The following is a 27,839-nucleotide window of genomic DNA, read 5'->3' on the forward strand; positions in this document are numbered from 1 at the left end:
GGCTTCCTTTCACAATGGCAGCTTTACTGAGGCACAAGCCTAGGCTGTCTGAGAGGAGCGCCTGTCCCTGGTGCACACACACCATGTGCAGTGAGAAGACAGTCAGCATTCCATCAGGACAGAAGCTGGTACCCCAGACTCGGGGAATTTCTACTGGAATTTCTAGAAGTGCGTACCTTGGGTCTTTCCCTGCATACGAACACTAACATCTGTTTTCACAGACTTGGAAATCTTCACAGAAACAAAAGGCTTAAAAAGAAAAATACTAGATTTTATTCAAGATAAGCAGAGGATTAGAGTGACTTACCAAATGAAACCATCCAAATATTTCTTGATAAAATATTTCACAATATTTCATCAAGAATCCCACCAGTGAAAGCCCAAAGAACCAGGACTAAGCTGCACATGACACATTTTTACTTTTATGAAAATGACAAGAAAACAAGCCTCTTCCTTCAGGAGGCATGGAGGGGTTTCTGGGGTGGGCACATGGGGAGTTCAGTGCAGCTTTCTATAAATGCAACTTGATAAAAACAGGAGATTATAGACACGCCATTTTTCAATGGTTTATTACAAAAGGAAGGCAATTCCCACAGACAAAACTTCTAAATCCTTTTGCTGTCTTTTTTTGTTGTTGTTAAACTTCTGAGATGTAACACCCTTCACAACCCCACAATCTGCCCCGCCCACACTACAACCCAACTCCTTGGCTCCTGGTTGCATGGGACAGAGGTTCCAACATCCTGGACCATGGCCAATGTACCCTCTAAAGTGGCTGAGCCCTGTTAGAAAACATTAAATTTGATTTTATAGAGAAAGGAAATGAGGGAGAGGGAGAGAAGGAGGGAGGAAGGGAGGGAAGGAGAGACAGAGAAACACTGATTTGTTGTTCCAATTTATGCATTCATCGGTTGCTTCTTGTATGTGCCCTAATCAAGGACTGAACCTGCAATGTTGGTTTAAGGGGATGATGCTCTAACCAACTGAGCTACTTGGCCAGGGCTAGAAAAATTTAACCAGCTGCTAACTCATTCTAAATAAACAGTGGACGGATTCCTTTCACCCCTAAGATTAAATCCTGAATATCTGATGCTCCAGCTCGGGTCTTCCTGTTACCACTTGACCCCTGAAAAGTACGGTAGAATATTCACTGATTCGTTCATCCTAGGAGTGCTACTTATGATCCAGATGAGTCAAAATAAACAGTCAGGATATTGTCTAAAAAGGCCACGATGGCCCTTTTGGCTGTGTCGCCAGCCAGTGCCGGGACACTGCTGATGTGCTCCAGGGCTGTTCTGACCATCTGGTCTCTTTCCTGTGGGCTGTGGGGTGCTCCAGTGTCATCTCCCTCTGCTCCTGATTTTAAAAACTGTAGGAAATAGGACTGGACCATGTCCCCATTCAATTCAAGGGTTTCTTTGATGCAAGGAAGGTCTGAGGCACTGGCCAAGGTCAAGAGGTGAACCAGCGCCTGACAGATTTGGGTCCGTAAGCTGGCACAGTACTTGAATTCCAAGAAGTCTGTGGTGTCTTCACTCTTCTGTAAGGCAGTGACCAATGCATTCCAGATCTGAGCGTATTGGTCCACAGACCCATAGCGTTCTCTCTTGCCTGGGATGGAAAGGGCGGTGGCAGATCTGATGCGCACTTTGAAATTCTTGCATGATGTCACCACCGATGTCAGGGCATGGTAGGCCTGGGAGGTCCACGGAGCTGTTCCTAGAAGAATCCAGTCATTAAAGGGAATGAAGATTTAGAAATCAACAGGGGGAGAAGGGGAGGGGCATGCAGAAGGAAACATTTACATTAGTGCTCAAGTTATCAGTTTATGTCTTGTTTTTTTTTAAAGAATTACTGCCACATTTTTGGGTACTTAAAAAAAGATCTTTAATTGGTCGTAGCTGGCTTTTTCTCAGTGGTTAGAGTGTTGGCCTGGGGACTGAAGGGTCGTGAGTTCGATTCCAGTCATGAGCATGGACCTGGGTTGCAGGCTTGGTCCCCAGCCCCGGTCGGGATGCATGTGGGAGGCAACCAATTGATGCCTCTCACATCAATGTTTCTCTTTCTGTCTCTCTCCCTCCCTTCCATTCTCTCTAAATCAATGGGGGGAAAATATCCTTGGGTGAGGATTAATAAAAAAATATATATATTTCTACATATATATTTTTTAATTGATTTTTAGAGAGAGGGAAAGGGGAGGGAGAGGGAAACATCAACGGGCTGCCTTCTCACACCCCCTACTGGGGATCAAGGCTGCAGCTTGTGCTTGCCCTAACCAGGAATTGAACAGGCAACCTTTCAGTGCACAGGATGATGCTGAAACAAGAGAGCCACACCAGTCAGGCTGTAAACATCATTTTAAATGGCAACAAAATATCCCAATGAATATATATACCATGGTTATCTCAGACAATTCCCCTAAACTTGGGTGTTCAGTATGTTTCCATTTTTTTCTAATACTGTGATAAATAATATTGTGATGAATATCTTTAATAACAATATAGATGGTGTGTACTGGCCAAAGAGGCCCTCCACCAGAGAGCTGAGAACTGTCCTACCTAATGGAAGAGCAGGATTTTTAAATACATTTCCCATAGCATAACAAGCATTCCATCGGACTTTCATGGCAGCCTCAATCAGAACAGTAGAGATCAAGGCCTGGATAGACTCCTCGATGATTTCAGCAAATTGGGGTTTTTCTATATGAGATGGTTGTAGAAAATGAAGCAAATTTCCAAGGGCCCGGACTGCATTGCTTTTTACCTAGAATAAATATAAAAGCATTAGAAGCCTGTTTTGCCAAAAGATATGGCAGAAAGTATAATGTCGGCTTTAAAACACACAGGAGGCCCTAGACGTCTTGAAGCCAGAGAGCTAATGAAAAACGCAGCCCATAAAGGTGCGAGTTCTCAAAATTCCGCAAGGTCTGGCATGGCTCACACTGAGCCACAAGAAAGGTGAGGTTCTACAGAGGTTCCTCACCCTGACAGTTTTAGTGTCAGACTGGACTTCGGAGATCTCCATCTCCCTCGAGTTAGAGATGGCAGGGAGCCCCGGGGCAAGAGGACACTGCCGGTTTGCAGCAGAGCTGTGGGGGGGCGGGGGGGACGACACACACACGCTGGGTTTCATAATCCCAGGCCATGCTTTTCTACTAGAGAAAAATAATTTCTTCTTTGTAGCATACTAGAATCATCTGGGGAGCTTTCTTTTTTAAAACCAATTCCCAGATCCTGACACTAGAAATTCGGATTGAGTTAGTCTGAGGTAGGGCTTCCCAGGTTTTCAGAACCACTGTACTAAATTAAGTACAGTACTTGATATGGGTCAGGTACTGTGTTAGGTGCTTTAAGATGAGATATCGCAGAGTCCAAAGAGGTATATGTAACAACTTCCATGTTAGAAATGAGGAAACTGACCTTCACAGAAGTTAAATAACGCACCAAAGGTCACACGCCACTAAAGGGCAAGCCAGGATTTGAACCACGTCTGCCTGATCCAAAAGCCCAGGATTATGCTTCTTAAACTTATTAAGAGTAACAGCAGATATTAAAAACCAAGGCTGCTCACCTTTCTGACTTGTCCAGTCTACTTAAAGATTTTTTGAAAAAACTGGACTTGTATTAAAACATGGACGTATCATGGAGTAGCATTACAAATGGCACTGATGTTTTTTTGTTTGTCACTGATGTTTTTTATGAGATAGGAGATAAGAAACAAGCTGTACAAGTACAGGGCACTTTATACCCTGAATGCATATTAACTCTCCTTGAAACAGGGATCTACCTGGTGGAATGAAGCTACAATACACTAAGCATCTACCTGACAAACACTAGATTTTGTTGTGCGTCTACCTTGTCTTTATCCTTGGAAGCTTCTATAGCTGATCGCAACATCTTCAAGAGCAGGAGGCCAGAGAACTCTTCCTGGAAACTGGGGTCTGGTGTTTCCCTGTTCCCCCCAAAGCAGGCAAAACATGTTAAAAGGTGAAACCCATTAAAATGTAGATACATTGAAATATACTCACTTAGTATAACTATAAAAACTTTAGGAAAACAGCTTAACAAATCAGTCCTGCTTATACGGAGAACTTATAGTTTATAACTTTTGACCTAGAAGGTCCACATTTAGGAATGTAACCAATAGAAATAACTTAAATGGAGATTTCATGCAAAAGCCTAACACAATGTAAATGTCCAATAATAGGGAAATGGTTAAATAATCATTGTACGGTGATGACTGTGCAATAAGTAATGATCTATAAAAAGTCAGCAGAAATCAGGAAAATGCTTATATATGTTATATGTTAAAGTTAAGCGACAAAAAGCAGGACACTAAATTTGTATATGATTGTATGAGAAACGAGTTGCCTCTGGGGAGGGATACTAGGAGATTAAGATAAGAGAAAGGCTTCACACTGACTATCCCTTTGTACTGTTTGATATTTTTTAACCTGTGAATATATTACTTAAAAACATGCAAATATGGCCCTAGCCAGTTTGACTCAGTGGATAGAGTGTCGGCCTGCGGACTGAAGGGTCCCAGGTTTGATTCCGGTCAAGGGCATGTATATGGGTTGCAGGCACATCCCCAGTGGGGGGTGTGCAGGAGGCAGCTGATTGATGTTTCTCTCTCATTGATGTTTCTAACTTTCTATTCTTCTCCCTCCCTTTCTGTAAAAAGATCAATAAAATGTTTTAAAAAAACAAAAAACATGCAAATGTGATATTTAAAAGTAGGGCAACCATTACAAAGGTTTTGGATTTCCACTTTTGTGTTTCCACATTTTCTGTAATGTTGGATCTATTTCTTACCAGCATATAGTATTTTTATACATATATTAAGAGGCCTGGTGCACGGATTTGTGCACCGGTGGGGTCCCTTGGCCTGGCCTGCGCCCTTTCACAATCTGGGATCCCTCAGGGGATGTCAGACTTTGGGTTTCAGCCCAATCCCTGCAGGTCAGGCCAAGGGACTCCACCGATGCACTGGGACTCTAGTATGCATATAAGATCTTTGGTTAATCTTTCCCCCCCCTCCCCCCTCCCCCCTCCCTCTTCCCTCTGAGATTCATCAGTCTGTTCCATGTTCCCATGCCTGTGTGTTGAGCATCTGCCCCTTGGTGGTCAGTGTGTGTCATAGCTACTGGTCAAACGTCCAATGGTCCATGGTTGCTTAGGCTTTTATATATATAGATATTAAGCTTACTATTCTTATTACTTCAAGGAATATAAAACAAACAAGCCAGGAAGACTGACTACATAATATGAAGAAATTGTTGTTAATTCCTTTATAGTAGGGACCTCAGCCTCAGAAGTTACACAGGGGAAATGAGCTGAGTCACCTACATGTTGACAATCAGAGTGTCTGTCAGGTTGCCCAGGGACCAGGCTGCTTTGGCCCGTACATTCAGAGACTTGTCTTGAAGTGACATCAATATTGCATTTGCTGTGTCTGCAACAAATATGACATCCTATAAGATAAACAAAACAAAATGATGTAGTTACTTTAGAAGTTCACACTGCTACCTTGGAAATTCTCAGTTTATTTTCAGATAAAGTAATAAACCTTTACCACAAATTTCTATTTGGAAATCAAAATTCATTTACTTCATCCATTTACTATTCTTTGTATATATTACAATGTGGACACTCATTAAAATCCCAGGGGGAGGTTTCCCATGATTTTGGTATGTGCCACACACACCTGAGAAGCCTAAGCACAAGTATCTTATTCCCTTGGCCTGCGAGAGTTACCTATGAATTCTGTGCTTGGATAGTTCTCCACCTTGAGAAATGATGTTGACAATGAATGCATTTCCAAAACACGTCCTATTTACTTAGTGAGATCCACAAGTAAGAGAAATTTATTTCCTTCTTAGTAAAAACTCTGTCAGCCTTCTAAATTATTACTACCACATGGTAATGCCTCATCTCATGTTTTTCAATTATTCATTAGACATTTACTGGGCATCTAGGGTCCTGGGCAGTGTGCTAAGTAATTAAAAATAAATGAACTCTAGGTATTCCCAGATTTTAGTGGCAAGTAAGGAAACCAGATTACAAAGCAGTTTAATCTCCTTTACTGTCCAACTTAAGAGCTCTCCATCCACCAACAGAAAAGGACTGATAGGGACTATAAGGAGGCTCTGGAGAGCTGCACAGGATCATCTGACCTGTCTGAGACAGGGAAAAAGCACGTAGACTCCGAGGGCCCGTGAGGCTGCAGCTTTCACTAAACGGTTCTTGCTGTCGTTCAGCCCAAGCAGCACTGTGATGCACAGGATCTGCCAGTCACTCTGCAGTGAGAAAGGTTGGCAAAAGAAAGCGAGAATGAAATAACCATGAGTGGGTCTTTGACAAGTGACTGTGGTATGTCATGTCTGTGTCTGAGTTCGCATTCAGGAGTTAAACACAACTGAGACCTTGAGGCTACCTTGGTAGAGAGCAAAGGTTCGCTTCAGATCCAGTTAATATCTGAGCACCGACTGGGCGCAGGGCACACACAGCATCTGTGCTCATTTAACCTGTACAGCTGTGTGAATTAGGTCATTTTATTCTCCTACTTCATTAAAGCTGCCTTCTTTATAAAGCTGATTTAGCCCTAGCCAGTTTGGCTCAGTGGACAGAGTGTTGGCCTGTGGACTTAAGGGTCCTGAGTTCGATTTTGGTCAAGGGCACATGTTTGGGTTGTGGGCTCGATCCCCAGTGAGGAGCATGCAGGAGGCAGCCGATCAATGATTCTCTCTCATCATTGATGTTTCTCTCTCTCTCCCTCTCCCTTCCTCTCTGAAATCAATACAAAATACATATTTTTTCAAAAGCTAATTTATATAAGTGAAAACAGATGCAAATGCCATTGAGAACTAGAGGAAAGGAGTGGTTTGAATACCATATGGGTTGGGCACCAGCTAAATATTTCACATACTTCTTGCTATTACTCACATAATTCCCATTTTAGGTATAGATGATAAAGGCAGTTTTAGAGAAGTTAAGATAATCAAAGAGCCAGAAAATGGAAGGGCTAGAATTTAAACCCAGGTCTTTCTAACTTCGGGATCTGAAATCTCTGCATGGGGAGGAAAAACTTCCCCGAGACATTAAGGTTTTAAGTTTTCCCATTGCCCTCACCCCACACTCAAGTAGAATAAGCACGTTTCCTCAGAGATGATGTGGAAAATGGGTTCAAAATGAGAAAGAATCAAAATCAAACTGGAGCTGTGATGGCACCACTGGAGGCTGAGAACCCACTCCTGACGTTACCCGCAGGCTGCTGAAGGCTTCTGGCAGGATGGAGGACAGGGCGTCGCAGGCGCTGGCCTGCAGCGTCGGGTGCTCTGCGTTCTGCAGGGCTCTGGGTAAAGGCCCGCTCAGCATCATGGTCCAGAAGAGCACCACCTGGAACAGGGTACAGTTACAACCAGATTCCTCATGGGCACAGAGATCAGGGTCCCGGAGTGGCCTCTGGGCCTTGAGCCAGAGGCAGAGCTGGGGATGAGTCCTTCAGCCATGGCTTCCTGTCTCTGCAACCTTGGACGAGTCACTAAACCTAAGCTCTGGTTCCTCCTCAGTGAAGCAGGGCAAAGACATCTACCTGGCAGAGTTTGTGTGATAAGAAAATGATACTGTGCCCCTACCTGGTTTGGCTCAGTGGATAGAGCATCGGCCTGTGGACTAAAGGGTCCCGGGTTCTATTCTGATCAAGGGCACGTACCCGGGTTGTGGGCTTGATCCCCAGTAGGGGACGTGCAGGAGGCAGCCCATCACTGTGTCTCTCTCATCATTGATGTTTCTGTTTCTCTCTCCCTCTCCCTTCCTCTCTGAAGTCAATAAAAATACTTTTTTTAAAAAAGAGAAGAAAATATGATACCATGTACAAAGTTCCTAGCGTAGTACTCGGTGCATGGTGGACCCTGAAATTGAACAGTAGGCTCTGTTTAAGCATTTTGCAGAATCATCTCATTTCAAAGTCCCTCAAGGGAGGCATCGGAAGAGTGCCTTCCCAACTTCCTTCCCATGCTGTATAAAACCCTGGCTTTCACTCTGCACGCCTGTCTGGAGTTTCGCTGTCTCACTTTCTGCCGCACAGATTTAGTCCTAAGTGTTGCCATGTATCCTGTGTCCCAGTTCTGTCCTCCCCACAATCCTCGCTCCTGGAAACCCAGTCTGGGCCTTCCCCAGCCCACACCAGGAGAATGTGGACAGCCGTGGTTGCCGACCTCCAAGATGGCCCACAGTGATCCTCGCCGCCTAAAGTTTAAGAGGCAGTCCCCTACCACACTGACTGGGGCTGACCTGTGTAACCAATAGGATGGTGTGGTAATGACACTGAAACTTCTGAAGCTGGGTCATAAAAACCCTGCAGCGCGCGCGCTCTCTCTCTCTCTGTCTCTCTGTCTCTCTCTCTCTCCCCTTCTCTCTCTGATTCACTTGCTGCGGGGGACGCCAGCTTCTAAGTCAAGAGAACACTCAAGCAGCCCTCTGGAGAGGTCCTGGTGGGGAGGAAGCGAGGCCTGCTCCCAATAGCCAGCACTAACTTGCTAGGCATGTGAGTGAGTCTCCTTGGAAGATCCTCCCAGCCTGTCAAGCTCAGCGGACTCCACCCCTGCCATCATCCTGATTAACAACCTCATGAGAGTCCTGAGCCACAACCACTCAGCTAAGCTGCTCTCAATTCCTGACCCAGAGAAAGTATGCGAGGGAATAAATGTATACTGTTTTAAGCCAAGTTCAGGATAATTTCTTATTCAACAATAGATAACACAGAAAGTATATCCCATTTTTAAAGAGGAAACAATACTTGAATGTGAACAGCTTAAGAGTCTTGCCCAGTCACTTGACAGACAAGGGGAAGTTTAGAAGTTTAGATCCCAACCCAGGTCTCTCTGATAGCAAAACTCAACTCATCTCCCTGCAAATGGTGACATTTCAGCTTTAGTAGCAGATGAAGGAAGGGACTCGGGCTAGACATTCTTAATTCCCTGCAAGGATGCTGGAAACTGTGAAGGAAAAAGGATAAACGGGATGAGGAGGGCAGAGGGAGAAAACTGTTGCATTGACTTTGCTTTTGGCACTAAGTAGGAGCCCTTTTCGGTGAGGTCACGTGTTCCTTCTCCAAAGAAGAACTGGCACAGTGTGGGGGTAACAGACACAACCTAACATCTCAAGAATTTAACCGGAGTCAGGAAGGGGGTTGCGGCAGTGAGGGATTAGCATTCATTGCGCACTACTATTTGTCAGCATCTTTACCTTTCAACCCATCTTCCAACAGCCCTAGGAGTTAAGGATTTTTCTTCTTCTTTAAAATGAGAAACTATATTCACAAGCACATAATTAGGTGGTGCTCCCTAAATTTGATCTCTTGTCTTCTGATTCTAAATTCTAGGCTCTCCTCACCATTCTAGTCTGCCTCTTGGGCAGGCTGAGTAACCAAATATATTTTGTGCAAAAGAAATCATTGGTTTTTGCATAGCTAATAATTGGTTACACATAATCTTACCACACCCTGGACTGCAAATAAACTGAAATGCAAATAAAACCTATTTATCCTAGTATCTCATTATCCAAGATAAAAAACCGTAAGTTTTTGACATCGGAAAAAAACCATCCACTCCACTTTATAATTGAACCTAAAAAATAAACTGACCGAAGCACTAAGAAAAGAGGAATCTATGAATTGACATCTACTTACCAAGGTGACGGGCACTCTCTGTTCAGGTGCTAGGGTAGAATCTGGTTTGTATTGTTGTATTAAGCCTGTACCCAGTTCTTCCAGAAGCTGTGAAGGTAAAAGAAACAGGTTATCAAAGCAGAGTATTAGAACTGTGGAGGTAAAAGACTACTTCCATGTGAAGATTACCTCAAATCAAGGGGAAAAATAATTTCCAACTGATTCTTTCTTTTCTATGTAACTTCTATGTCAGAGGTACTCTTTCCGGAACAAAATCACCAGCTATATACTGTATTGTTAATCTCTTCCCAAATCAATTCTTTGGGTCTATATAGAGAGCTGAAAATAGAGGAATGTATGACTTTCCTACCAGAAAACCCTTGATGAAACCTCTGATGAACAGGCAACAGAAGGAAGAATATAAAAGGAAGAAAAGAAAAAGAGCCTGTGGCTTTTCATGAAAATCACCTTTGCTCCATGAAGCTGGATAGAAGGATCTGCTTCCCCCATGCACTTGCAAATCACCTCTGCAAGCTCCATCAAGTAGACCTGAGCCACTGAAAAGTAGCCCTTTGCCAGATGAGCCAGCACCTGAAAAGACAACAGAGCATGAACTCCAAGCCCTGAATGCAGGGCTGCAATACCCAGAAAAGTATTTCAATATTTCAGAAACCACTCACACTTAACAAAGTGTTGAAATATGATGTTGAATGAAAGGCAGAACAACCATAATCTTTATTTTATGGCTAAAATCAATGAGCTATATCATATAATTTTATAGTGCTTTATAATTTACAAAATATGTTTCATTAAGGTTATCAACATTATTGCATTTAAGGAAGCCTGGGTATAATTTTTTGAGGTAGATCTTAATTTAACATTTCAGCTGAAGAAACTAAGGCTAAAAAAGTTAAAGGTTAAAGAGGTTAATGAACATGTTTAATATTAAGCAGATAAAGACTCCAGGACCAAACCTGTCTTAGATCATACTTGAGTACAGAAAAAGCAAGTACTTTAATCTAGAGTTGTTTTCTTCCTTTGAGGGAAAAATTATATTTTGTTGTCTCTAAGCAGAGAGAAGATAAAATATTAACCACAAAGCCAGTTTGGCTCAGTGGATAGAGTGTCAGCCTGTGGACTGAAGTGTCCCGAGTTAGATTCCGGTCAAGGGCACATGGCCGGGTTGCGGGCTTGATCCCAGTAGGAGGTGTGCAGGAGGCAGCTCATCAATGATTCTCATCATTGATTTTTCTATCTCTCCCTCTCCCTTCCTCTCTGAAATCAATAAAAATACGTTTTAAAAAAATATTACACAATATCTTTCAGAATTACATATAATTATTATATCTGTCATATAGTACCTGAGGTGAGTAAAATGGCTTGCAATGAAAATGAGTGAACCTGACATTTTACAACCAAAGCCACCAACAATCATAACAAAATAAGGACCAATAAACAAGGCACTCACATCTACAATACAACTCCCACTGACACCACTGACGCGGCTCAGCTTTACATATGTTCACAGACTCACTCCTCACTCGCACCCAATGAAGGAAGAATAATTAACTTCCGTTCCAGAGACGAGGAAATGACACCTCCTACCTGTAAGGCCTCCAGTCGCATGGGGGATGGCATGTAGGTGCTTCCTGCTGCACAGCCAGCATCGCTACCTGAACAGGAGTCCTCCTTGGGCAGCACAACAGTGGAAATGCAAAGTCGAATGAGCCAGCAGGGCTCGGAAGACCCCGTTGGGGAGCTAATTGAGGCTTCTTCCAGAAAGGGTCCTGCGGGGGCTTTCTTCCACCAGTCAGGGGGGCTGAGGTGAGGAGTTGCTGAATCGCTATTGCTGAGTCCAGAAGAACAGGGCTGTTGTAGAAGCAGCTGAACCTCAGGTAAAGGTGCGTGAGTGGATACTATGGCTCCCAAGAGTGTGAGACTTGACACACGGACATTAACATCTGTCAAAGGAAACAGTAAGACTCTATCACCATGGGAACAGCTGTTAGAAGGACCACAGTTATTCCTGCAAGCAACTAAGAATTATGGCCTCCTTGTTTAATCTGAATCTAATTAAACCAGACCTATTTACTAGCTTATAGGAAATACAGGGGACAGAAATAGAAGTTAACACTATGAAGAAACTATCAGATAAACGGAGAATATGAGATATCCTATAGGGCAATTGGCTTGGACTTTTCCTAAACTCAGTATCATGAAAGAAAAAAAAAGGGTTGGGGGCTATTCTAGATTTAAAAAGGCTAAAGTGACATAAAAACTAAATGCAATATATAAACCTTGAATGAACATAGGTGTTTTGTTTTGTTTTTTACAAATCTGCGTGTCATCCTTGCGTAGGGGCCATGCTAACCTCTGTATTGTTCCAACTTTAGTCTACGTGCCGCCGAAGCGAGCACAGACGTGTGTTTTTTTTAAAGCTGTAGAAGACTTTTGGGGACACATGGGGAAATTTAAATGTGGATAAGATGGTAGACAATATTATGGAATCAATATAAATTTCTTAGGTGGAAACTGGTTTTGTGTTTTTTAAGTTATCTTTATTCTTAAGATATGCATGCTGACGTATTTAGGGTAAAATATCATATCTATAATTTACTTTCAAATGGCTCAAGGAAAAAAGTCAATATAAATATATACACATACATGAAAATACACATATATACACATATTTATATATACATACACACACACATATATATGTAAAAAGAGACAGAAAGCAAATATGACAAAAATTAACAATGTTAAATCTAGGTAGAGATATAGATGTTCAGGAACAAAATGTACTATTCTTTCAAATTTGAAAATTTTTGTGGATTTGAAAATTTTATTAATAAAAAGTTGATGGAGGACAGAGCCAGACCCTTGAAAGGGACCTCTGAGACATGGCTTACAGATGTAGTGGAATAAGCAGAGGACTGAGCCACAAGGCCTGGGTTGTTTTAATCTTACTTCTGTCACTAATGTGATGAGACACCTTAGGGCAAGATTTATCTTTTGGGGTCCCATTTTACACATTGGTAAAAGGAGTGAACTGGACTCAGTTTACACGTCACTATTTCAGTTAAGCCTTATAAGTCTTATGAGGTAAGTATAATGCTTCCTGTTAGGAGGAAATTAGAGTTCAGAGAGGGCAGAAGTGGGAGTCCGACTGACTCCAGGTCCAGGACCCCTCCCACGATGTCACAGAAAAAATCCACACCTCCATCAAGTTCTGTAATTTTGAATAAAAAACTGAACTTTTTAGAATGTGGTCAGATCATAAAGCTTGCAAACAAAAGAAAAACAAATGTTTTAAAGGCAATTGTTTACCGTACATATACAGGGGTTGGCAAAAGTAGATTTACAGTTGTTCATATGGAAAATAATACAATAATTAATAAATAATACAAGATGTTTCACGTACTCACAACGGTAACCCTAGTTTTGCCTACCCCTGCATATTATGTGTGGAAGAAGTCAGGAAATACCAAGAAACAAGACTGTAGTTAGTGGGGATTTGAGGTTCTGGAATTTTATCTGATCTTCAGAGGAAATAAAGTTGAAGAAGTTAGGTTTTATATTCCAGTTTTTCTTTTTAAAAAGATGATGTCTGTCTATCTGACTGTCCATCCATCCTCTACTTATGACTAAAGGATATAAACTATTACATATAGGAGGGGATCCCTTGCACTTGGCTCAGTCTAAAGGGATACCCTGATTATTGCACTGAAGTAGCAAAGAGGCATTCAACTTTACAATCAATTTTCCAGCTCACTTCCATCCAGTGGTACTTCAGAGGTCAAAAGTGGAGTTCTAGCAATCTGATTCTCCTGAACACTGGGGAGGGTAAGTAGAGATATCTTAGAGCTGTACAATTGCTGTGAATATTTTTAAACTAATAATCTAGATTTGACAGATATAAAGAAGCAAATAATTTTAAATTCCCACCAACCTTTGTGGCGGACATAAGGCTTTATTTGGTTCCAGACTTTGGTCAGCAGGCTGAGCTTCAGACGGTTATAAGGTGAATTTGATACTAAATTTGCAAGGCACTGCAAAGCACAAGAATAGCTGCTTAACAGACCCGATTAAGCCATAACATAAAAACAAAATTTTACAGCATTTAATTTAAAAAGAAGTCTTCACATTTATTTGAAAATCACTCATTTTCTTTTCTGTCTTTGGGGGTGGGAGGAAGATAGAACTTTTTTTTCTCATTGGTACAACTTAAAACTAAATATAAAGGAGTGTTCTTTGTTTTTTTGTTTGCTTGTTTTTAGTAAATCATGTATTTGGACATACAGGGTAGTAGGTAAGATCAAATAAGTAGGTACAAATAGGATATCTTCAAATAAAATGACTACTTAGTTATATTCTTAAGTCAAGTTACTTTTCAGCATTGCAAAACATTATACACATATGTAATACTCTTTGTAATACTTTAAGCAATAAAACAATTAAAACACATTATACAAAATTGAAACAGATAACTTGGCACATTTACCTTAATGATCTGAGTAAGGGTCTGTGAGGATGACTCAGCCACCAATGCTAACAAAAGACATCTGTGCAACTCTCTGATACTGGAAGCGATCATGACAGAGAAGGGAGTGAAAGCCCTTCTGTGGTCACTGGTATCTTCAGCAACAGAAAGAAACTGCTTTGAGCCTTCCAAGATGGCAGACAAAGCTTGCAGAGCGCAGGCACGCGTCTGAAATTTCAGGATGATTCACATCAGTTAGTTAAAAATCAGGAATCAGATCCCCTTCTTCCGATATACATTTTTCATTTTCAAAATTTTTAGGATAATTTTAATTGGAATAAAGGCAATGGGATTATCTACCAGGTCCTAAAAGTAGCCATGAGCTAGGCCCTTGCACCCCACACCTGGGTTGGTATTAGTAAGAGCTGTGTTCATGTAAGATTGGACAGGGCAGAGAAAACAACAAAAACAACAGGGCAGAGAAAACAACAGTAACGTTTTTCTTCCTAGCATAAGACTGAGAATCTAAGTGCTCTTACCTTTGGGGAAGGATCTTTTAATGTAAGAGTCATCAAGGAAACAGACTGTGGGCTTCCAAGCTCAGGAGTATCAGAAACAAAGGCTGACCAGTAGCCATAAAGAACTTTTTTTTCTATTGATTTTATAGTAGAAAGAAAACAAGCTAATGCTCCTTGGCGAACTTTGGCTTGGTAAGACCTTTAATAACCAAGAGAAAAAAGGAAAAAGTCTTTTAATAGTTCTTAAAAATATAAGCATAAATAAATTTCAGCCAACTCAAACGATACATTGAGAAATTCAACATTCTAAGTCCTAAAGATGCTAATACAATATTAAAAAATTATTTTTCAAAATACAATGAAAACATGTTAAAGCAATTTGTTTATATAACATTAATAAAGTTGACAATTAAAAACACACAACTAGATAGAGAATAAAAGGGCAGCATTTTAAAAATATATATATTTTATTGATTTTTTACAGGGAGGAAGGGAGAGGGATAGAGACTTAGAAACATCGATGAGAGAGAAACATCAATCAGCTGCCTCCTGCACACCCCCTACTGGGGATGTGCCCACAACCAAAGGTACATGAAAAGGGCAGCATTTTGATGTTAGGAAACTGCAGAGTATCCATTCATCCAACAAACATGTCCTAAGTATCCTCACAGATGTGCCAGACATTGTGCTGAGGTTGGCAGACATAAACCAGCCCCCTGCCATTGGCCGGCTTATTAATGGCAGAGACAGAGTTGAAGAGAGAACTACAACACATTATGATTGACACTAAGGTACAGATAAGTAAAAAGGTCACCTAAGCCAGAATGGGGGCGGGGAAGCTCAGAAAAGGCTTCTCAGAGGACATGACTGCTGAGTAATGGTTAACAAGACAAAAAGACAAAAAAAAAAAAGAAAGAATATTCCAGGCAGAGAAACCTCATGCACAAAGGCAAATCAAGAGAATGGGCAAAATGCTGAGTAATGCAAAGCCCCATAAAAATTAGAATATTTAAGTTGGATCACATGCAGCAGTCAGTGTTTTAAGCAAAGTTATAAAAACTTACATGCAATTTAGAATATAAAAATATAACAAAATACTACTACCTCATTTTACTCTGCATGCCTCCTTCAGTATCAGAATAGTCTGACTCACTACTGCTGACCCTTTTCCAACTGGAAGGACTGAAGGGCGAGGAGACTCCATCTTTTCCTGCAGCTCCACTTCCATCTAACCGCAAACTCTGGGCAGCCAAGGAGGAGGGAGACGGGGTGCTCCCTTCCTGCAAGTTCCCTCTGCCCACGCCAGTAACTGGGGCTGCTTCTTTTTCACCACTGGACTCTTCCTCCTCCTCTTCCTCTCCTGGCTGGATTTTCCTTGGTTTTATTTTTGATCTTTTCTTTCTATTCTGATGATAAGAACAAATGAAAACATATATATGATAGTGATCTCAAAACAGCTCCTGAGTCACTATTCCTTTCTCATTTGTTAATTACCAAATATGTCCCCAACATATACTTGAAAGAAGTAAAAAAAAGTGGCACTTACTTAACACCCCATGTGTCAGTCACTATGCTAAGTGCTCACACGTACTCTATGGGATTATAAGAAGCAAGGTATGAAAAATGTGGGACAGCAAAACTTGTGGCCTGGGTTACCAGGTATATTCCACCTCTGTGACCCTGGGCAAATCATTGAGCCCCTGTGAGCCTGACCTTCATCACGTAAGTATAAGGCTAACAGCACCTACCTTGCACAGTTGTTGTGAAAGCATTCAGCCTTCTCAACTGGGTTCTGCAAGAGAATCAAGGTCTATAGAAAATGACGAGTGACTATTTTCTCAGTTCTCCCAAACAAGATCCATAGTAAGTACCACTCTAGGTGTGTGGGAGAGACATTCATCCATTAGGTACAATGCATGTTTTAGAGCACTGGGGCTTTGTAGGTGTAGATATTAAGTAAAAGCCGGTTACTTTTCTCCAATTGCCTTTTGACATCCCCAAATCTTTGGAATCCGTGCCCTCGTCTGCATTCTCAAAATCCATGACCTTGGGGAAGAAGGTCCTCATCACTCCTATCTTAGATTATTAATGTGGCTCCAGTCTCATCCCCTTTTACTTGCTACCAGTTATTTTTCTAAAATGCAAATCTTATCTCACCCTGCTCTATAAGATTCTTTGAATCTCTACCCCCTATATGATAAAAATCCAAATTCCTTAGCATGCTATACGAGACTCTTATGATTTGGCCTCTGCTACATACTTGCCTGACCCTTCCCTTCTGCACACCTGACACTCTACACCTACTGGTTAACAATGGGCTATATGCACTCTCATTTTCTATATTTTTGCATTTTTTGTTCCTTCAAAATAAAAATGTTCCTTTTCTGTACTAATACTCATTCTGGAGTCTTAGTTTAGCCACATCTTTTAAAAAGTCTCTGACTCCGCAATTTGTTTGGCTGTCCTGAATGTGTTCCCAAAGTACTCTGTGAATATGCTGATGAAAGAAATCCCAATACTGCATTGCAGTTATTTATCCATCTTCGCCTTTCCCTTCAAACTCCTAAAAACAGTCTACTATGTGTACTGGTTAATAATGCGGATTTTTTTCAATAGATGGAGTTACACATATGTTGATATATATGTGATTTGATATGCATGCTATTTTATTATATTGACAAGCTTCAAAACTTCATACGTCAAATTTTCTGAAGGTGTTAACATCATAGATATTTCTATGCTTAAAAATGTCAAATTTCATGCCAAAAAAAGAGCATTTGCGGGAAGTTTTAATTCATTACTTTATTTTGAAGAAAAGTGCTTCTGAAAGTTATCGTATACTTCAGGAAGCTTATGGTGAACATCTCCATCTCAATATACTTGTGAACACTGGTTTAAACGCTTTAAAAGTGAGGATTTCGATGTGAAAGACAAAGAACATCCAGGTCAACAGAAAAAAGTCTGAAGACCAATTACAAGCATTATTGGATGAAGACGCGTGTCAAACTCAAAAAAACAACTTGCAGAAAGATTAAACATTGCTCAGCAAAGAATTTCCGATCGTTTACAAGCAATGGGGAAGATTTTAAAGGAAGAAAAATGGGTGCCACGTCAACTGAATGAAAGACAAATGGAAAACCAAAAAGTCATCAGTAAAATGTTGCTTCAACGGCACAAAAGAAAGTCTTTGGCATTGAATTGTGACTGGCGATGAAAAGCGGATTTATTCTGAGAATCCCAAACGCACAGAATCATGGGTTGATCCAGGTCAACCATCAACATTGACTGCAAGGCCAAATCGCTTTGGAAAGAAGACAATGCTCTGCGTTTGGTGGGATCAGGAAGGTGTGGTATTATGAGCTTCTAAAATCAGATGAAACCGTTACTACTGATCACTACTGACAACAAATAGTCAATTCGAACCACGCTTTGATTGTAAAACCACCAGAATGGGCCAGAAGACACTTTTGCTTCATGATGACGCACCATCACACACTTCAAAACCAGTTAAAGATACGTTAAAAGATCTTTGCTGGGAAGTATTAACCCACCCGCTGACTGGTAACTAATGGTCTAGAGAGGAAAAATTATAGTCCAAAGGCCAAATCCAGCCTCGAACACACAGCCTGTTTCTATAAATAAAGTTTTATTGGAATACGCCACACCCATTCATTAACATAGTGGCTGCTTTTGCACTAGGACATCAGTTGCAAATATATACCAACAAGCCCTTCACAAGAAAAGTTTGTTGGCTCTTGAGCATTTGAGGGATGAGGATGCTGGGCTTTGGGTGTAAAGTGAATGCTCATTTTTATTGCTGTTATACTTACTAGATATCTTACAAGTATAAGATGCTCTAAATGGTATTTTCAGCAGTGTGTTGAATTTAAATTTATTATTTTAAAATCCCTAAACTGAACCAAATTCAAATGAGCCTTTGGCACAATAGTGATGCAAATTATAGAAAACACATAGCAAGCAATAAAAACAATCTGCAACTTAAATCTAAATAGACATAAATGTACCATAGTTGGTCGAGAAGCACTGGATTCTGGTAGTTGCAATTTGAGAGGTGGTCGTCCATCATACTGAGGAAGTGGAGTCGGGTATAACACCGTGGGCATCTCTATGTTTATTCCGGGGAGTCCATGAAACATGGATTTCTAATGATGACGATTAAGAAAGCACATGCAAAAAACCATAAAGAACCAGAATCATTCATTATGTTCTGGATCACAAAGACAACAAATTAATGCTTAGAAGCTTATTAAGGAAATAAAAATGGGACTGAGGATAGCTTATAAGACTTAATGAAGAGTTTAATGACATCCAGCTAGATCTGATTTGATCAGACCAGATTAGACCTGATTTTAGTTTATTCATTTACTTACTATTTTATTTATTAACTTATAAAATTTATCCAGGTTTATGTAATTATTTTATCTAAATATAAATTTTTAATTTAGCTTATCCATGTCCACACGTAGATATCTGTCTGCCTATCTCTTTGGGAGTAGGGGAGATGGCACAGGGAAAACATTAAAATTTCAGTCACGATAAAGCTAAGTTATCATACATGGCTTTCATCTGAGGCTAGCACAAAGCTTCTTACAATTTTCTGACCGTACTGATGACAGTTGGATCCCCAGAGAGGCTGACCTGACTTTCCCACTGACTGGCAGGCTTGGAAGCCAAAGGATGTCCTGGCAGCCTACTGACACACATCATTTTTTCTTTTTCTTTAACATTTTTCATTGATTTCAGAGAGGAAGGGAGAGAGAGAGAAACGTCAATAATAAGAATCACTGATTGGCTGCCTCCTGCACACCCCCTATTGGGGATCGAGTCCGCAACCGGGGCATGTGCCCTTGACTGGAATTGAACCCGGACCCTTCAGTCCACAGGCCAACGCTCTATCCACTGAGCCAAACCAGCTAGGGCCTGACACACATCTTGTTCGGCCTATCTATTATAGGGGGGGGGGGGGAGAGGCAAGGAGAAGACCTGGTTCTTCTTTCAAATACAGTTTCAAGATCATCTAAAATTAAATTATTTCCAGATCATACAAAGTCCCTTCCTAAGTTAAGAAAGATAAAATTTTAGAATTTTGAGACATGTACTAAATAAAGCAAGGTTTATTGTTTTCAGTTCTTGATTTTAAGTAAGTTTGAATATGAACATTTTGTTCTTCTTTCTTAAAACATAATACCCCAAAACTAGCCTTGGTGTGATAACATGGTCCTTATGCCTGGGGTTTACATAGGAAAGATATTAACCATAATCAGGATGTGGGTTTAAACAGACAATGCCTTACCTTGAGCACAGCTAGAAGAGCTCCAAGTTCATCAGTCTGTGTCAATTTCATTTTCCCACCATTTAGAAGAGACTGTATACCTTTTAATGCATTTTGTAACAACTATGGGGAAAAAAGAAGACCAAGTTTAAAGGTAAGTGAAATTTGGTCGCCCAGGGATCAACTTTCTAGCATCACTTATGATGGAAGAGAAAATGTCTTTAGATGATGAAACAACCTTTAAACAGGGACGGCGGGGGTGGGGGCGGGGGGGGGGGGGCGGGGACGGGGGAAAAAACACAAAAATACCCCATGAAGATCCAGGGAAGATATCTGGTGAACTACTAGTTATTTTCTAGAACAGAGTGTTTTTATTGAATAAGAGTGGTCTTGTATACGTGTTTCCAAGTCAGCATGTACAAATGGTAAGAAAAAAAAGGAGACATTCAGTGGGAAGAATGTGAGAGGAATGAAAGAGTGGCAGCAGAGATAAGCAGCAGGGACTCTACGATACAACCACCTCAGCAGCTCTCAAAGGCACAGAACTGAGTGTGGGAGCGGTTTCTGGAGAGCAATTCTGATCAAGACTGGTTTTTTGACTCAGTAACCTCATTTCCAGAATTCTATCCTTAAGAAATGCTCCTCCCGTGGAGAGGATGTAAACTGCAGTCTTTTTGAAATAGTGGAAACATTGAGAAAACTTCGATTTCCATCAATTATGACAATGATTATATAAAAAGCTAATTCTCCCCTCCACCCCGTTTTGCCCTTCTAAAAAAAGATCAATAAACATGTCCTCAGGTGAGAATTAAATTAAAAATAACTAAATAAAAACAAATAAAAAAGTCACTAGTCTGAAACTATATTGCTTTTATAGTCAGGAGGGGGGAAAATAGTGTTCTTTAAAAGCCTAGAATTGCAAAACAAAAACAACAGCAAAACAAAACAAACAAAAACAGTTTCTTGTAATTTAAACTTGAAAGATATGATTTCAGTCTTTTTAGGTTATCAACATTCCACTTATGCCTAGATCTCTAGACAAAACTAATATACTAGTAGCAACCAAACTACAATCCTTGGTAACGGCTTTGGTACCACTGCTGCTTCTAGTCTCATCTGTTGCATTCACAAGATTAGTGATAGTCCCACCTACCATGCAAAACGTGATATCATCCATATCAGGTGATTTTGGAGACTGTAAAATGGTCAAGAAAGCTTGGAAGCAGATATTCTGGTAGGGCTCCTCCAAGTACGGCTGTCCTGGCACACTAAAACACACCGAGAAAGCAAGTCAGTTTCCTTCGAAATGGGTCTTGTCAAGAATAGAATTAAAAGTAGCAATAATATAGACTGACGGAGTTGGAATGTGCTCTTGAATGAAACTGTATTATGGAAGACTGTGTACTTGGGTACAGGCTCAAGAATGAAATGAATTGGAAGAAGGGAGAAAGGTTTCCATAGGGAAAAGTTACAGAAGTTTGTAGCGGAAGAAGTATGGAGAAAGAAATCTTATTTAATTCTGCAAGGGAATCATGCCGACAGATCCTGTCAAGTCAGAATCACACAGCTGAACATGCCTTCCTAGTCCCTGGACAACACTGCAATGTAGAGACAAAATATCCTAATCAGTTCAAGTTTGTGCTGCTCACTTTCTACTGCATAAATCTAGAATTGGGCAGCTGGGATTGGTTTCATTTTCTTAGAAGAAATTGGCCTTCACAGACAAATCTCACCAAAGCTTAAATTCATATGAATAGATCCTTCTAAAACACTGAGTAAGATTAGAATTTATACCAGTAGAAAACAAAAACTTGACATACTGCACATATATCGCTTTTACTATATTTTAGCAATAAGGTCCTAGTCTTCATTTCTCTACAAGCTTTCTTTACAAACAATATGAGAGTTAAAAATAAGCAATATATTATTAGCAAAGAACATGGGAAATGCAAAATAGGTTGATTTTCTAAGTTGGCTCTGGCTTCAGACAGATTGAACCACCTACAAGGAGCCCACAAGAGGCCCTATGTTATTACAACCGGGAAGTCTGATGGGACCCACGTACCTGAGACATAGGTTTGCCATACAATGCACTGCAGCCCTCCTAACTTCAGGGTCAGACTGAGCCAAGTCACTCAACTTCATCAAGAGTCCACTCTTGCCTAATAAGTCTGGGAGATACTAAAACAAAACAGCAGCCAGCGTTGGTCAAAGAATAGCTTCTGAAAAATATTACTCTTTAGACAGATTTCATTTTTTAAATTAAAGGGCAGTTAAATACCAAGAGACTAGCTGCTAGATAAATCTTTTCGATGGGGACGCAAAGATATGCCCAAAGACATCAGTAAGAATCATCACTCCCAGCCTAGGTAGTTGCTGGGGTATTTAGTCTTGGCTACGTAATGATAATAAATAATAATGGTTAACATTTACCAAGTACCAAGCACTTTACAAGTATTCTCACTTCATCCCTGAGGAACTATTTACACAAGAGGAAATGAGCCTCGGAGTGGTTGAGTAAAGGTTGCTAAGACACATCTAATTAATGGCAGGACAGAAACCTGAAAAAAGGCCTGTTGGTTCAGGACCTGTCCTCATAACCCTTCAAAAAACAAAAATAAAAAACAAACAGAACACAGTTTAAAATACCTTTTGACATCTTGAGCCATTGCCGTAAACCAAAGCTGCCAGGGCTTGAAGAATTTTCACATGTGTCCAGGAGCTGCACTGTTGAATTGCAGAAATTGTATACGCCAACAAAAAATCCAGGTTTCGCTCATCAACTATCACCTATAGATAGAAAAAAAAAAATACATATGATCTACTTCAAAAATTTTTTTAATTTGTTTCAGACACATATGCTCATCTGAATTAAACTATGTAAGAAAGGGAGTGTGTGTGTCCATCTTGTTTGTGTCAAAAAGATCAGCTCTATAGGCCTTGAAAGTTTGATCAAGACAGGGCCTTCTCATTGCCTCAGTCTTGTTTATTTCTTCCCCTTTACTCCCTCTACTCAAAGAAGAATCTGGCAAAGTCCTTGTAACTTTTCCTTGAACTAACCAGACATTGGCAGCTGTAAATATACAGATATGTAAGGCTCAATCCATTGAAATTTCTTCATTCAACTAAATTGCCTTATACATAGTAAGTAAATGCTCAACAAAAACATTGTGAATAAATGTTTACTAAATTGCTAAAAGGTCTCCATAACCCTGTCCTCCAGTTGTTTATAATCTTGTTGGGACAAAGTAGGCTAATCCAAATACCAACTCACAGACAACTGAGATAAACTATCATCAAATGCTAGAGAGTTGATTAAGGGCTGTAGAGGCCATAGGTGATTAGAAATGATTCCAACTGCCAGTGTGACAAAGATGATATACCTAAGAACAGTAAACATTCAGAAGCTATCACATCAACCTGAAAAATTCTAAACCTGAAAACAGCATTATTCCATTTATGAAGTCACATGCAGCAGACACTGTTGGTAACCTACCGCCATTTACTTCCTCTTTTTAAGATTTTGTTTGGGTGCCCACCTCTTCTACATGAGACCTGAGGGTAAAGCCTAATTAATCTAAGACAGTAGCTCTCTACCAGGGTCAATTTTGTCCACTAGGGAACATTTGGCAATGTTTGTATCCATTTATGATTTGTCACAACTGGAGGAATGCTACACACATCTAGTGGGTAGAGGCCAAGGATTCTGCTAAACATTCTATAATGCACAGGACAGAATTATCCAATCCAAAATCAATAGTGCTGAGGGCGAGAAACCGTGATGTTAGGTTTCAACTTCACATTATAATCATCTAGGGCAGCGGTCGCCAACTGGTGGTCTGAGGACCACTGGTGGTCCGTGAGGTCCGAAAGGTTGGCGACCGCTGATCTAGGGAGCTTAAGCCCTCCAGGTGATTCTAATGGGCAATCAAGGTTGAAACTCCCGATTTAAGCCACTTATGGTCATACCATTCCCTGATCAAACTGCTGTAGAGAGGTTTTCATATGACCTACATCTCCCCAGTCAAATATCAAGGGAGGTCTACTGGAGCACATGTGGGCCAAATTTCCTCATTCTTAAAAAAAAAGACATAAAATAAACACTTGCTTCTGCTGGGTGTTCTTTATTTTGCATTGATGCCTGGAATTGAAGCAGTCATCAGTTTTCTTATGGCTGTGAGAGATGCTGGCTAAGGATAACCCATATACTGCAGGTGGCAAAATTGAGATACCAGTAATCCTCTTATTTTTAAGTACCCCTAGAGCTGCCTCCCTTGGGGCATAATTTAAAAAAAATTGTTTGGCTACCCTGGGTTGGCTTTTGTTTCTTGAAGTCAACAGCACCCTAAATTAATAAGTTTTGTGTGAACTACATTCCTACATTCATATACTCATGTAGTATCTTATAGTAATAGCTTTAATATTTTAACCATTCATTAAAAAAATAATAAATTTGTTTAGCAAGTTGGAAACAGTTCTAGAGAGAAGGAAGCTATAGTATAGATCTCGATATAAAAAAGGGTGTTTTTATCTAGCATCCTCTTACCTCTAAGCTACTTCTCATGTTTAAAAATACTAAAAGTAGACCAAAAAAATGGCAGTTTTTGGAAAGAGGAAAAAAAATATTGATAGGAGAGGTGTAGAGGACTATTCCAATTTATTATTAGATATATCTTGGTCAAATACACCTTCATGAAAAATTTTAAGACCTGGGGGCCTGTGTGAAATTGGTTTCTTTAGAAACTTCTAGAATTGTACAGCATATCTGGAGAAACTTCTAGAATTGTACAGAATTTTTTAAAAAAATAAGTTATATTTGTTTAATATCATTCTTAGCAGGCATTTCCTTTCTCTTTCAGTGGTTCTCAACCTTCCTAATGCCGCGACCCTGTAATACAGTTCCTCATGTTGTGGTGATCCCCAACCATAAAATTATTTTCGTTGCTACTTCATAACTGTAATTTTGCTACTGTTATGAATCGTAATGTAAATATCTGATATGCTATGTGTGTTTTCTGATGGTCACGACCCACAGGTTGAGAACCACTGCTAGCTTCTCAAAAGACCAGCCTATCATACCAAACACAGATGCAGTGTTTCAAAGGTACTTACTCTCAAAGCGCACAATCTGAATTCTAAAGTTTCATGAATGATTACCTGTAATGTGTTAAGTAAATGGTGGGTAAGCTGAGACACTTTGCTGACAAGATGATTCTGATTAAGAGGCACCAGTCGGCAAGCTTGGACAAGAAGAGTACTGACATCCTACCGAAAACAAAAACAAAAAAAGACAATGAAAGGTGGTACAGTCACGTGAAGAACCCCCTCTGCAAAAGGCAAAATGAAAGTGAATGGTTTACACTCAAAATTGAGGCAGAAAGTAGGAAATGACAGCACAAAAATAGGATGTGCTGGAAATAATTAATATGGTTTTTGTCAGGTTAAAGATTCCAGAATCTACATAAGTAGAAGCAGTATAATTAATAGCCAAAGAAAGGCTTCCATAATATAAAAGCACACACTGAAGTAAAACATACCAAAAAGTAGCAAACCAGATTTTCTTTTTTTAAAATATTTTTATTGATTTCAGAGAGAAAAGGAGAGGGAGGGAGGAAGAGAGGGAAAGAGAAAGAGAGAAATATCAATGATGAGAGAGAATCATTGGGCTGCCTCCTGCACTCCCCCCAATGGGGATTGAGCTCACAACCTGGGCATGTGCCCTGACCAGGAATCGAACTGTGACCTCCTGGTTGATAGGTTGATGCTCAACCTCTGAGCCATGCCAGTTGGGCAGTAAACCAGATTTTCATTGCCACTGGGAAAATCAGAAATGACGCTTGCATGAATTTAAGGTAAAATTAGGGAATTCTAAAAAACCAAAAATTGCACCATTCATTCATTGATGTTTATTGAATAAAAAGGCTCTGAGCACCTACTATGTGCCAGGTCTTTGTGCTCCAAACATAAACAAACATATTTATGAGCCCTAAAAAGCTCACCATCTAATGAGGGAGATGAAATACAAATACTTAAAGTGACCTAAGCGCTAAAAGAATGAAGTACAAACTCTGGGATAATGGTAATTAGGGAGGCCTTGTGGAAGTGAGTTTTCAGCAGAATGTGGAATGATCTGAAGGATGAGTACCAACCTGTAGACAGACAAGGCCTGACAGACACTGGAAGCAAAGGGAATGGAGTGCGAAGACTTGGAAATACTCGTGGGAGTGAAATACCAACAGGTGCTTGCGGAACAGTAAGTTGTAAAAGACTGCACACAGGGCACAGGAAGAGGAGTTACAGAACAGGAAACTGGAAAGGCACCTATTTTTGGTACAAAAATATCTAATCATACAAATAAAACAAAAGTCCCCAGCTACTCCCTTAATTCCACTCTGCTCCCTAGTAACACGAACTCTTATTTTGTTGTGAACTCTTTGTATCTGTAAACGTACATACACTCTTAAATCTCCCCGCCCTATACTGGTCTCATACGGTATGAACTGTTCTGTAATTTGCCTTGAGCATTTACTAATATATATTGAAGATCTTCCCAAATCAACAGTTCTACTTCTCCAGTCAGATTTTCTTCCACTACAGAAAAGATCACTCTGTCGGTGAAGCAAAGAATGGTCTGTAGAAGGGCTGGATGGAGGCAGGCGATAAGTTAGAGGAGACAAGTGGGGTAGTCCAGGAAGAGTCAGTCCCCTGGCCCGAGGGCCTAGGCATTGGCATTTGGTACGGAGAGGAGGGACGGACAGAGGCATATGAGGAGATAGACTGTAAAGAATCCAGGTTGGATAGGCTCCGGAAGGAAGGGAAGGGGAAGAACCGGTTTGCACCTGTGGGACTTGGCAGACTGTGCATGTGCTTGTGTGTGTGTGTGTTTAGGGGATGGTATGTGGACTCCCTGTTAGGAACTGTCAAGTCCGAGGTGCCTGTGAGCACCAGTGTGTTGGGTCAGTGTTCGGGGAATGCAGTGAACGGTACCCAAGGCCTGTCGTGTGAATAACATCACGCAAAGTACTTCCAAAGGGGTGGCAGAGGGAGGCAGAGCTGGCGTGAAGGACCGGAAAAGGCAGGGACTTGTGACAGACGGAGGTTCCAATCCCAGCTCTGCCTTGGCCAGCAATGACACTGGATCTTCATGAGCCTCCGTGTTTTCACCAGTGAAACAGACTGAATAATACCCACGCTCTCAAGTCCCTGGAACCGCACACGGAAAAGCACAGGACGTGGCCCCTGCACCGTGCACTCAATAAATAACTAGCAGCAGGGAATTTTATATACAGAGTATTCTGGACGCAGGGAGCGGAGCGGGAAGGGGAAAGCAGAGATGACACCTGCGTCGGGATCAGAGCAGAAGTCACCCAGTCGGGCTTGGAAAGATGCACGTGTGGCCAGCACTGCCGGGTCTCCCAGGCAGAGGGAAGGGGCACCAGCCTGGAACGAAGGAATGAGAAGTGGCAGGGGCAGGGGGGTAAGAAGAGCCCGGAGAGGCAGCCGGGAGCTGCGGGCTAGGGTCCCCGAGGGGTGGGGCCGGGGCCGCAGACGCCCGGAGTCCGCCCCGCCGGCACCCCGCCTACCTCCGGGGCCACGCCGCCGCCCGCGCCGTAGTTCTCGGAGATGAGCTGGTCCAGGAGCAGGTGGATCTCGGTGCGGGCGGCGCTGCTGTCATCCGGGCGCAGGGCGCGCAGCCGGGCCGACAGGCGGCGGAAGCCAGCGCCCTGCTCTCGGGGCAGCTCCCGCGGCGCCTCTCGCGGCGGCCCGCCCAAAGGGGAGCAGGCCACTTGCACGGTCGCCATGTTTCCGACGTAGAACGTGGGGAAGTACTTCCGGGGCATCCCGGGCCCCGCGCTCCACTTCCGGGCACGCCTTA

General features: G+C 41.3%; 1 protein-coding gene across 1 annotated transcript; it reads right to left on the reverse strand.

Moving 5' to 3' along the window:
- Positions 1–252: 252 nt before the first annotated feature.
- HEATR6 (HEAT repeat containing 6) lies at positions 253–27,804 on the reverse strand (the record flags this gene model as incomplete). The annotated part of the gene is made up of 20 exons (XM_081110232.1): positions 253–1,719; positions 2,559–2,763; positions 3,855–3,951; positions 5,349–5,473; positions 6,176–6,298; positions 7,263–7,397; positions 9,691–9,777; positions 10,138–10,260; positions 11,275–11,630; positions 13,622–13,721; positions 14,174–14,380; positions 14,692–14,869; positions 15,775–16,076; positions 18,696–18,833; positions 19,985–20,086; positions 21,117–21,231; positions 22,029–22,144; positions 22,613–22,753; positions 25,121–25,228; positions 27,547–27,804. 20 exons carry the CDS (start codon positions 27,802–27,804, stop codon positions 1,178–1,180), a joined length of 3,558 nt encoding a protein of 1,185 aa, XP_080966358.1. The 3' UTR covers positions 253–1,177.
- Positions 27,805–27,839: the final 35 nt, after the last annotated feature.

Source organism: Myotis nattereri, assembly GCF_964212035.1.
Source record: "Myotis nattereri genome assembly, chromosome: 16".
NCBI lineage: Eukaryota > Metazoa > Chordata > Mammalia > Chiroptera > Vespertilionidae > Myotis > Myotis nattereri.